General features: G+C 42.7%; 1 protein-coding gene across 1 annotated transcript in view; it reads right to left on the reverse strand.

Annotated features, from left to right (window-relative positions):
- The window catches only part of LOC139413229 (protein phosphatase 1 regulatory inhibitor subunit 16B-like), a 133,488-nt gene that overhangs the window by 12,089 nt on the left and 108,571 nt on the right, over window positions 1-12,828 (reverse strand). The window contains exon 6 of the mRNA XM_071160367.1: window positions 5,221-5,345. Coding sequence (XP_071016468.1) covers window positions 5,221-5,345 — 125 coding nt within the window. The remainder of the gene's footprint in view (window positions 1-5,220; window positions 5,346-12,828) is intronic.

The following is a 12,828-nucleotide window of genomic DNA, read 5'->3' on the forward strand; positions in this document are numbered from 1 at the left end:
ATGGATTAAATATTTTTTTTCTCATCAATCTACACATAATACCCCATAATGACAAAGCAAAAACAGGTTGACATTTTTGCAAATTTATACAAAGAAAAAACTGAAATATCACATTTACATAAAAATTCAGACACTTTGTTGAAGCACCTTTGGCAGCGATTACAGCCTCGGGTCTTCTTGGGTATGACGCTACAAGCTTTGCACACCTGTATTTGGGGAGTTTCTCCCATTCTTCTCTGCAGATCCTCTCAAGCTCTGTCAGGTCAAGTTGGATGGGAGCATCCCTGCACAGCTATTTTCAGGTCTCTCCAGAGATGTTCGATCTGGTTCAAGTCCGGAATCTGGCTGGGCCACGTAAGTACATTCCGAGACTTGTCCCGAAGCCACTCCTGTGTTTTCTTGGCTGTGTGCTTAGGGTCGTTGTCCTGTTGGAAGGTGAACCTTCGCCCCCAGTTTGAGGTCTTGAGATCTCTGGAACAGTTTTTCATCAATAATCTCTTTGTACATTGCTCCATTCATCTTTCCCTCGATCCTGACTAGTCTCCCAGTCTCGGCCACTGAAAAACATCCCAACAGTCTGATGCTGCCACCACCATGCTTCATCGTAGAGATGGTGCCAGGTTTCCTCCAGACGTGACGTTTGGCATTCAGGCCAATGAGTTCATTCTTGGTTTCATCAGACCAGAGAATCTTGTTAGATGCCTTTTGGCAAAAATAACAAAAATAAATTATTTACATACGTATTCAGATCCTTTGCTATGAGACTTGAATTTGAGCTTAGGTACATCTTGTTTTTATTGAGCATCCTTCAGATGTTTCTACAACTTGATTGGAATCCACCTGTGGTAAATTCAATTGATTGGACATGATTTGGAAAGGTACACACCTGCCTATATAATGTCAGAGCAAGAACCAAGCCATGAGGTCAAAGGAATTGTCAGTAGACAGGATTGTGTCGAGGCACTGTGGGAACTCAAATCATGTCCAATCAATTACATTTACCACAGGTGGAATCAAGTCAAGTTATAGAAACATCTCAAGGATGATCAATTGAAACAGGATGCACCTGAGCTCAATTCCAAGTCTCATAGCAAAGGGTCTGAATGCTTATGTAAATAATTTATTTTTGTTATTTTTCATACATTTGCTCAAATAAAATGAAAAACTGTTTTAACTTTGTCATTATGGGGTATTGTGTCCATTGATAAGGGAAAAAAAACATTTAATCCATTTTAGAATAAGGCTGTAACGTAACAAAATGTAGAAAAATTCAAGGGGTCTGAATACTTTCCTAATGCACTGTATTATTTAGTATATGTAAAGACAACATTAAATTAAGAATAGTCTGATTGGTGACAATATTAACCTAGCACTTGTGAATGATGCCCATCTTTTCAAATCATAGTCACTCACCTCATGTATCCTAGCCCATAGGCCTATATGTTTTAATAAGGTTAGTATCACACCTCATGTATCCTAGCCCATAGGCCTATATGTTTTAATAAGGTTATTATCACACCTCATGTATCCTAGCCCATAGGCCTATATGTTTTAATAAGGTTATTATCACACCTCATGTATCCTAGCCCATAGGCCTATATGTTTTAATAAGGTTATTATCACACCTCATGTATCCTAGCCCATAGGCCTATATGTTTTGATAAAGTTTGTGTCACAACTAAAGTGTCCAAATAACTTAAAAATTAAGCACATTCATCTGCTTTCTAACCGGTGTCGAGTTTAACTGGCACACATAAGCTGCGCGGGATTTTCTACTTTGGGGGAGATCATTTCCCCCATAAAAATGCACTTTTATAATAAAGCATTACATGCATAATCGCATTTGCCGTCACTTTCGGGAGCAGTGTTTTCCAGCTCATTGATTACATTTTGGAACATTTGCGCGTATAGCCTACATAGCCTAATGTATGCACATTGCTATGCTTATAATGTGAAGAAATTGCCTCATAGTTTATCAACATTTTAAGCTAAATGGTCAGCCTAATTAAAAAGCAACGTTTTTTTGAAGCGAGTGGTTGTATTCATTTGGGATCTATCGCATCTCCCCAACTGTTCTAGCGTAGGTTTGGAAAATGTATTTATTGCACAGAAGGACAAGTTGACCAATAGAATAGGTCATTTTTTGTGCTATTGGGGATGGTAGATTGACATGGGCTAGTGATTTTGCTGTTGGCCTACTAATCTCGTTGGATGATGAAAAGAGAGGTGCTTCGGAGCACGGCAGCTGGAAAATTGAAATGACTATTAGCTTATTATATTCAGCCCAAGGGCACAACGGCCACAAAAGGTATGGATTTTTTAGGGTGCATTTACGGCCACACAAGGAGGATGACGCTGGGAAATTTAAGGCCTGGTGAGAATATTATCAAGTGCTTGTCAAATTGTGAATGAGAGAGTGATGAAGTGTGTGTAGCTTGCCACTTTTTTCAAATCATCATTAGAGTCCCATCACACAGACTTAGAATGTATTAAACATCAAAACATATAGCCCAACGTTTGTGTCACAACTAAAGTTGTATAAATAATTCTAAATTAAACATACAGGAGGACCAGTTTCTTTGTTAACCGCTCAACACAGAATATCCGCATGTGCGCACTTCCTTTGAAATGGTTTGGAAAAAATATGTCCAATTGTGATCTTCATACTATAAAATTAAAATTTGCCACAGAATCCGAAGCAAATCTTGTCTGCTAAATGAATTAGCGTGAAGAAATAGCAATCTTTTTTTTAAATGGTCTGTTTGAGATACAAGTTTGAGGTGAATTTTTTAAAAGTCTTCTTTCTCCAATTTATGCTTTATCCACAAATAGAAGTATAGTATGAGTCAATAACATTTGGGTATGAGTTAACAGAATATGAACTTTTAAAAAAAGTGAGATTTTCATGAGACAGCTACTTTAAAGATTACCGCTGGTTGACAGTCAGCCAAAAGGATCATCCCTTGTCCTCGCCTGGCCTTTCACACCTGCCTGTACATCTTTCTCTCTCTCCGACTCTCTCTCTCTGTGTGTGTCTCCCTCTCTTTATGTGTGTGTGTGTGTGTGTGTGTGTGTGTGTGTGTTTGAAAGGTTGACCTTTCCCAGTAAACTAGATGCATAAATACTAATCCATGTTATGTGGCCATTGACTGGTTACTGTATATGACCTTTGGCTCATTATTTTGGGATAGTATACTTTAATGTCCTCTTCCTGATTTGTTTAATTCAATTGTCTTTATTTTCAATTGAGACAAATCCTTTCATGCAGTGTTTTTATATCATAATCCTTAATCACAGCATGTGATCCTCACAGTAGGCTAGGCACTGGCATGACACATTCCTTTACAACCTATACTACATTCTTATTGCCACAGCTACTCATTCGGATCCAGTTCCTTCAGTTCTTCAGTTCAAAGCACACAAAAAGTAAAAGCCCCACTGTACATTATCTCTTTATGTATATAGTACCAGTCAAAAGTTTGGACACACCTATTCATTCGAGGCTTTCTCTTTATTTTTACTATTTTATACATTGTAGAATAATAGCGAAGACATCAAAACTATGAAATAATACATATGGAATCATGTAGTAACTTAAAAAGTGTTAAATCAAAAATATATTTTAGATTCTTCAAAATATAAACTACCATAACAAAGAAAGTCACACATTCCATGTGTAATCTCCCAGCAATTTAATGGGTATTTACCAATGTTTCGGCATCACTGTGCCTTCCTCAGGGTGCTTCCTCAGATTCTTCAAAATAGCCACCCTTTGCCTTGATGACAGCTTTGCACACTCTTGGCATTCTCTCAACCAGCTTCACCTGAAATGCTTTTCCAACAGTCTTGAAGTAGTTCCCACATATGCTGAGCACTTGTTGGCTGCTTCTCCTTTACTCTGCAGTCCAACTCATCCCAAACCATCTCAATTCGGTTGAGGTCAGGTGATTGTGGAGGCCAGGTCATCTGATGCAGCACTCCATCACTCCTTCTTGGTTAAATAGCCCTTACACAGCCTGGAGGTGTGTTGGGTCATTGTCCTGTTGAAAAACAAATTATAGTCCCACTAAGCGCAAACCAGATGGGATGGATTATTGCTGCAGAACGCTGTGGTAGCCATGCTGGTTAAGTGTGACTTGAATTCTAAAAAAATTCACTGACAGTGTCACCAGCAAAGCACCCCCACACATCACACCTCCTCCTCCATGCTTCACGGTGGGAACCACACATACGGAGATCATCCGCTCACCTACTCTGCGTCTCACAAATACACTGCGGTTGGAGCCAAAAATCTCAAATTTGGACAGATTTCCAACGGTCTAATTCCATTGCTCGTGTTTCTTGACCCAAAGAAAGTCTCTTCTTCTTATTGGTGTCCTTTAGTAGTGTTTAAAAAATAATAATTGCAATTCGACCATGAGGGCTTGATTCACGCAGTCTCCCCTGAACAGTTGATGTTGAGATGGGTCTGTTAATTCAACTCTGTGAAGCATTTATTTGGGCTGCAATCTGAGGTGCAGTTAACTAATGAACTTATCCTCTGCAGCAGAGGTAACTCTGGGTCTTCCTTTCCTGTGGCGGTCATCATGAGAGCCAGTTAAATCATAGCGCTGGATGGTTTTTGATACTGAGCTTGAAGAAATTTGACAAAGTTCTTGAAATTTTCCGGAATGACTAACCTGTCTTAAATTAATGATGAACTATCGTTTCTCTTTGATGATTTGAGCTGTTCTTGCCACAATATGGACTTGGTATTTTACCAAATAGGGCTCTTCTGTGTACCACCCTTACCTTGTCACAACACAACTGATTGGATCAACCGCATTAAGAAGGAAAGAAATTCAACAAATGTACTTTTAACAAGGCACACCTGTTAATTAAACTGCATTCCGGGTGACTACCTCATGAAGCTTGTTGAGAGAATGCCAAGAGTGTGCAAAGCTGTCATCAAGGCAAAGGGTGCCTACTTTGAAGAATCTCAAATAGAAAATATGTTTTGATTTGTTAAACACTTTTTTAAAATCTTTTATTTGAATTTGAATTACTTGTTAAACAAAATCTCTTTCTCTAAGCAATTGTACTTGAATGAAATAACATAATTGAAAGAAATATTCATACAATATAGCTCATGATTTGTATTATTTATTTTATAGTCTTTTTTGCTCATCTTCATCAAGGGATCCAATACTTCCAGAAGTCTGGTTGTATATATCATCTCACCAGAGTAGCTCCTTGTGAGTCGTGGCGGTTGACGTCCTCTCCCGCAGTCAGCAGCTCCTGGATATCTCCCATCATTCTCCTCTCTACAGACGCCCGGGTCTCGTTGATCATCTCCTGGGTGATGCCTGTCAATCAAAAACAGATAAGAAGTGATATAAGTCAGACAGTCAGACAGATGACACCCTGTTCTGAACCACATCTCTTCCAGCATGGTACCAACAACTACCGTATATGTTGGATGCATAACCAGGCCAGTAGAGTGCATTCGGAAAGTATTCAGACCACTTGACTTTAGACATTTTGTTACATTACAGCCTCATTCTAAAATTGATTAAATGCACATTTTTACTCAAATCTACACACAATACCCCATAATGACAAAGCGAGAACAGTTTTTTATGTGCAAATAAAAATAAAAAAAAACTGAAAACCCTTATTTACATAAGTATTAAGACCCTATGCGATGAGAAGTTGAGAAGCTGAAGTGCATCCTGTTTCCATTGATCATTTTTTAGATGTGGTAAATTCAATTGAAAGGACATACTTGGAAAGGCACACATCTGTCTATTTAAGGTCCCACAGTTGACAGCGCATGAGATCAAAAACCAAGCCATGAGGTTGAAGGAATTATCCGTAGAGCTCAGAGACAGGATTGTGTCAAGGCACAGATCTAGGGAAGGGTACCAAAACATCCCCAAGAACACAGTGGCCTCCATTTTTTAAATGGAAGAAGTTTGGAACCACCAAGACTATTCCTAAAGTTGGCAGCATCAGACTGTTGGGATGTTTTTCAGTGGCCGGGACTGGGAGACTAGTCAGGATCGAGGGAAAGATGAACGGAGCAATGTACAGAGAGATCCTTGATGAAAACCTGCTCCAGAGTGCTCAGGCCCTCAGACTGAGACGAAGGTTCACCTTCCAACAGGACAACAACCCTAAGCACACAGCCAAAGACAACGCAGGAGTGGCTTCGGGACAAGTCTCTGAATGTCCTTGCGTGGCACAGCCAGAGCCTGGATTTGAACGCAACACGTAAAGAGTTGGTCCCATGTTTCATGAGCTGAAATAAATACGCACAAAATGCTAATTTCTCTCAATTTTTTTGTGCACACATTTGTTTACATCTCTGTTAGTGAGCATTTCTCCTTTGCCAACATAATCCGTCCATCTGACAGGTGTGGCAAATCAAGAAGCTGATTAAACAGCATGATCATTACACAGGTACATCTTGTGCTGGAGACAATAAAAGGCCACTGTAAAATGTGCAATTTTGACACACAACACAATGCCACAGATGTCTCAAGTTTTGAGGGAGCGTGCAATTGGCATGCTGACTGCAGAAATGTTCACCTTGCCATAGAATTTAATGTTAATTTCTCTACCATAAATCACCTCCAAAGTCATTTTAGAGAATCTGTCAGTATGTCAAACTGGCCTCACAAGCGCAGACCACGTGTAACCACGTCAGCCTAGGACCTCCATGTCGGGCTTCTTTACCTGCGGGATCGTCTGAGACCAGCCACGCAGACAGCTGATGAAACTGTGGGTTTGCACAACTGAATAATTTCTGCGGAACCTGTCAGAAACCATCTCATGGAAGCTCATATGTATGCTCGTCGTCCACACCAGGGTAATGACCCGACTGCAGTTCAGCGTCGTAACTGACTTCAGTGGGCAAATGCTCACCTTCGATGGCTGGAGAAGTGTGCTCTTCATGGATGAACCCCGGTTTCAACTGTACCGAGCAGATACTGTATGGCGTTATGTGGGCGAGCGGTTTGCTGATGTCAACGTTGTGAACAGAGTACCCCAAGGTGGCGTTGGGGTTATGGTATGGGCAGACATAAGCTATGGACAATGAACACAATTACATTTTATTGATGGCAATTTGAATGCACAGAGATACCGTGACGAGATCCTGATGCCCATTGTTGTTCCATTTATCTACTGCCATCACCTCATGACACAAGAGGGCGCCGTACTGGATGGCCACCGTTTTGCAAGCTCTGACTCACCTTTGCTATTTTGACATTTATTTTTACACTATTTTCACGAAATTGAACCACTATAATTTCTTACAACTGACAAGAACTCTTGAACATCAAATCAGCAGTTAATTTACCCCAATTTCTACTTCGACTCATGGGCTCTCTCTGTAATTCCAACCCAATTTTCGGGCTACCCAAGATGAAACACTGGTGTTACAGAGGCAATATAGGAGAGATCCTGGAGAGAATAAGGCAAAGGCAAAACCTGCCACCTCTCCCCTCCTGGCTAATGTACGACGGATGACCTCCGATCGTGGATTTGCTACCAACGGGACTCTCGGAACTGCAATATTCTTTGCTCTTCAGAAACATTTCTCTTGGACAAGATACCCCCCACGGCTATCCAACTTGATGGATTCCCCAGTCACAGCACATTGGAGTAGGGAAAATAAAATGTGGGGGGGGGGGGGGGGGGTGTTTGCCTCTCCTTCAACCCCAACTAGTGTGCCAAGTCCAGCGCGGTTGAAGTGTCGACCACTTTTTAAGAATCTTGGAAAACCTGATGGTCAAATGACGACCCTTATATCCCGAGGGAGTCTTCAGTTGTTATTGTGACTGCTGCATACATTCTATCTCAGGACAAAAAAAATAAGCTGGAGCTTAACGAACTGTACAAGGTTATTAACAAGCAGGAAACCCTACAGCCAAAGGCTGCCTTTATGGTTGCCAGCTATTTTAATTTGGTTGCCAGCTATTTTAATTTGGCGTCACTAAGACACGAGATGCCCAACTTCCATCAACACGTCTCCAATGTCACTAGGGGCGATAAAGTGCTAGACCACTGCTATTCTACCAACAAACAAGCACACAAGGCCCACCCTCGTTCCACCATTTGGCAAATCAGATCATGACTCTGTACTGTTGCTTCCTGTTTACGAACAGAAGCTAAAACAGGAAGTACCTGCAATTCGCTTGGTTGAGAAATGGTCACCAGAAAGAGGTTATGCTACAGAACTGCTTTTCTATCGCTGGAATATGTTTTGAGAATCTGCCGATAACGTCGCCGAGCTAACCACCTCCATCACAATCTTCATTAGAAAATGCATCTGCGACATTGTACCCACGGTGAAAGTTTGCTGCTTCCACAATCAAAAGCGCTGGATTAACACCGAGGTTGGTGCTAAACTAAAGAGCAGGGCTACCCCACACAGAGCTTTCGTATACAATCCTGATGCTACGTCCGAAGACAGGAATAAGTACAAGAAGGCCCGCTATGACCTCCGCAGAGTCATCAAACAAGCAAAAGGACAATATAGAAACAAGGTGGAATCATATTACACAGGCTCCAAAGCCCGCCACATGTGGCAGGGGCTACAGTCCATTATGATTACAAATGAAGACCCAACCGTGATCTGCCCAATGTCATGATGGTCCTGTGAGGATCAGAATGGGTCAGATCAGCTTGGCGGTGGATGACCGTAACCAGAACCTCTCTCAACCACAGAGGGGAGGATGGAACTGGATCGGTTTGACAGCTCACACCCTGTCGTAAATTAAAGGAAAGGAGATCCAGAGAGGTCTCCCTCTCCAATATTAACCAAAGGAATGTCTTTGTAAACAGTCTTCCCGCCGAAACTTTAACAGTTTCTAAAGTGAATACTGTAACAATATTTCTAACATAAGAATGCGGGGAATGGTCGGAGATGATCTATAGAAAACTAATGTCATATTGGTTTTTATTTTTTGATGTAATTAAAAAGGTTATAAAGGAAATACTGTAACTTGGAAAGTACACTACTCAAAAAAATAAAGGGAACACTAAAATAACACATCCTAGATCTGAATGAATGAAATATTTTTATTAAATACTTTTTTCTTTACATAGTTGAATGTGCTGACAACAAAATTACACAAAAAATATCCATGGAAATCAAATTTATCAACCCATGGAGGTCTGGATTTGGAGTCACACTCAAAATTAAAGTGGAAAACCACACTACAGGCTGATCCAACTTTGATGTTAATGTCCTTCAAACAAGTCAAAATGAGGCTCAGTAGTGTGTGTGGCCTCCACGTGCCTGTATGACCTCCCTACAATGCCTGGGCATGCTCCTGATGAGGTGGCGGATGGTCTCCTGAGGGATCTCCTCCCAGACCTGGACTAAAGCATCCGCCAACTCCTGGACAATCTGTGGTGCAACGTGGCGTTGGTGGATGGAGCGAGACATGATGTCCCAGATGTGCTCAATTGGATTCAAGTCTGGGGAACGGGCGGGCCAGTCCATAGCATCAATGCCTTCCTCTTGCAGGAACTGCTGACACACTCCAGCCACATGAGGTCTAGCATTGTCTTGCATTAGGAGGAACTCAGGGCCAACCACACCAGCATATGGTCTCACAAGGGGTCTGAGGATCTCATCTCGGTACCTAATGGCAGTCAGGCTACCTCTGGCGAGCACATGGAATGCCACCCCACACCATGACTGACCCACCGCCAAACCGGTCATGCTGGAGGATGTTGCAGGCAGCAGAACGTTCTCCACGGCGTCTCCAGACTGTCACGTCTGTCACATGTGCTCAGTGTGAACCTGCTTTCATATGTGAAGAGCACAGGGCGCCAGTGGCGAATTTGCCAATCTTGGTGTTCTCTGGCAAATGCCAAACGTTCTGCACGGTGTTGGGCTGTAAGCACAACCCCCACCTGTGAACGTCGGGCCCTCATACCACCCTCATGGAGTCTGTTTCTGACCGTTTGAGCAGACACATGCACATTTGTGGCCTGCTGGAGGTCATTTTTCAGGGCTCTGGCAGTGCTCCTCCTGCTCCTCCTTGCACAAAGGCGGAGGTAGCGGTCCTGCTGCTGGGTTGTTGCCCTCCTACGGCCTCCTCCACGTCTCCTGATGTACTGGCCTGCCTCCTGGTAGTGCCTCCATGCTCTGGACACTACGCTGACAGACACAGCAAACCTTCTTGCCACAGCTCGCATTGATGTGCCATCCTGGATGAGCTGCACTACCTGAGTCACTTGTGTGGGTTGTAGACTCCGACTCATGCTACCACTAGAGTGAAAGCACCGCCAGCATTCAAACGTGACCAAAACATCAGCCAGGAAGCATAGGAACTGAGAAGTGGTCTGTAGTCACCACCTGCAGAACCACTCCTTTATTGGGGGTGTCTTGCTAATTGTCTATAATTTCCACCTGTTGTCTATTCCATTTGCAAATTAAATGTATTGTCAATCAGTGTTGCTTCCTAAGTGGACAGTTTTGATTTCCAGAAGTGTGATTGACTTGGAGTTACATTGTGTTGATTAAGTGTTCCCTTTATTTTTTTGAGCAGTGTATATCCCCTTTATCTGTCAAGTTTCCATCCAATACGTTGTGCATGTAATATGAATTAATATGAATCCCAGACTAGACCAGAACATCGCCAGGCTGCAGCTGCACATGTAAAGTGGTTCAAACTCTGACCATTAACATGAGGTGGAGAGAAAACTCTCCTCTCGGACAATCACTGGTACAGCTTATTACCGGTCATAAGCCAAATATCTAGAAAAGCGAATCTAAGTGGGATGCTACTCTCAACACCAATGGGAACCGTCGACATGGCTGGCTAACCATTTCCAAGGAGCATCTTCCAGAGTGAACAACAGTAGAAGACGGGAAAGGGGAGACCCCTTCTGGACAGTTAGAGCCATACAAGCGTGCCGCTGAAAGGCCAACTACCTTCCTAAGGAGGGCTGGTTCCGACAGAGATAAATGGCGAACGAAGCCATTCACATGTAACGTTAAACACATTCATGATTTCTTATTCCAAACAGGTGGTGGTTCATGTTCAAAGTATATGATTACTGTGAAAATAGTTTCTAAAATGTATCAATGACAAGTCTCCCTCCCTCTCTCCCTTCCCGCTTCTTGTCGTTGTGTAAAAAAAAATCACCATATTGTGTCAGTCCACTAGGGACCTTTTCCTCATGTATTAAGTGTGTATGTTTAATCTGTGTCATTTATTTATCTAGTAAATAAATAATTAAACCAATTTGTGTAGTACTGAATCACAAGTAAGGCTGGGGGTTTTGCAGATCCAAGAAAGTTATGACTGTTCAGAATGATGATATGATAAGAGGTTATGATTTAAAATGTTGACTGTTTTATGGATGTGATAAGTAAAGACCTTTCGAGTTTAATTCGGGAGATGGTAACTCTTTAAGCAACTGCTCTCGTGGTGCCCCAAACTCCGAATGACTTAATTGCTACATGATTCGTTTAAATCGGGTAACAATTAAACATAGTTAGTGGATTCGATAAATAACAATCATCAGATTAATGAAAGTAAAGTCACGACACTAACAATGCCTCTCTACCAGACAAACTTATTGTATTTTGTGCACGCTTTGACAACAACAACATCGAGCCGGGTGAGGGCCATCACTGACCTAGAGGACTGGGTGATTTCACTCTCCAAAGCCGACGTGAGAAAGGTCTTTAATCAGGTCAACACCCGCAAGGCTGCGGACCTCATTGGTATTCCAGAGCGCGTTCGCAGAGCATGCCCCGAACAGCTGGCAGGCATAATCACTGTCATTTTCAACCTCTTCTTGTCCCAGTCTGTAATCCCCATGTTTTAAAATGACCACAATCATTCCTGTTCCTAAGAACTCTAAGGTTCATGCCACAATGATTACCGCCCTGTAGGACACACTTCTGTAACCATGAAGGCTGGTTATAGCACACATTAACTCCATCATCCTAGCCACCCTAGACCTACTCCAATTTGCATACCACCCCAACAGATCCATAGACGACGCAATCTCAATTGCTCTCCACACTGCCCTTACCCACCTAAATAAGAGGAATATCTACGTGAGAATGCTGTTCATTGACTACAGCTCAGTGTTCCACACCAGTATCCCCTCCAAGTTCGTCACCAGGCTTAGGACTCTGGGTCTGAACACCTCCCTCTGCAACTAGATCCTTGACTTCCTGATGGGCTGACCCAAGGTGGTGAGGGTAGGCAACATCACCTCCACCACGCTGACCCTTAACACAGGAGTCTCACAGGGGTGTGCTTAGTCCCCTTCTGTACTCCCCTTTTATCCCAGGACTAGGTGGCCACGCACAACTCCAACACCATTATCAATTTGGCTGACGACATGACGGTGGTAGGCCTGATCACCGGCGAACGATGAGCCAACAGGGAGTCCGTCGGTGACCTGGCAGTGTGGTACCAGAACAACATCTCCCTCAACGTCAGCAAGACCAAGGAGCTGATCGTGGACTTCGGGAAACTGGGGGGGGGGGGACGGACATAAAACAACGATACAGATGTAACCAGGTCCCATTCAATGTATAATCTGAGCGGCACTGGTGCTCCCAGTGAAAACTACATGTGCATTCCACAGGTCACGTTTATAAGGGAGTGTTACTTTTTAAAATCAAGATTAGGAAAGGTTTCGCTCACACCTGAGAGTTACTCAAGGCACACCGGTTGGAAACCACTGCTCATGGGCAGGATTTCCCAATCCTCTCCTTGGGCCGCCATAGAAGTTTCTCATTTTTGTTTTAACCCTAAACTGGCACACCTGATTCAATAAGTCAACTAATCATCAAGCCTTTGACTA

Source organism: Oncorhynchus clarkii, chromosome 7 (assembly GCF_045791955.1).
Source record: "Oncorhynchus clarkii lewisi isolate Uvic-CL-2024 chromosome 7, UVic_Ocla_1.0, whole genome shotgun sequence".
Lineage (NCBI taxonomy): Eukaryota > Metazoa > Chordata > Actinopteri > Salmoniformes > Salmonidae > Oncorhynchus > Oncorhynchus clarkii.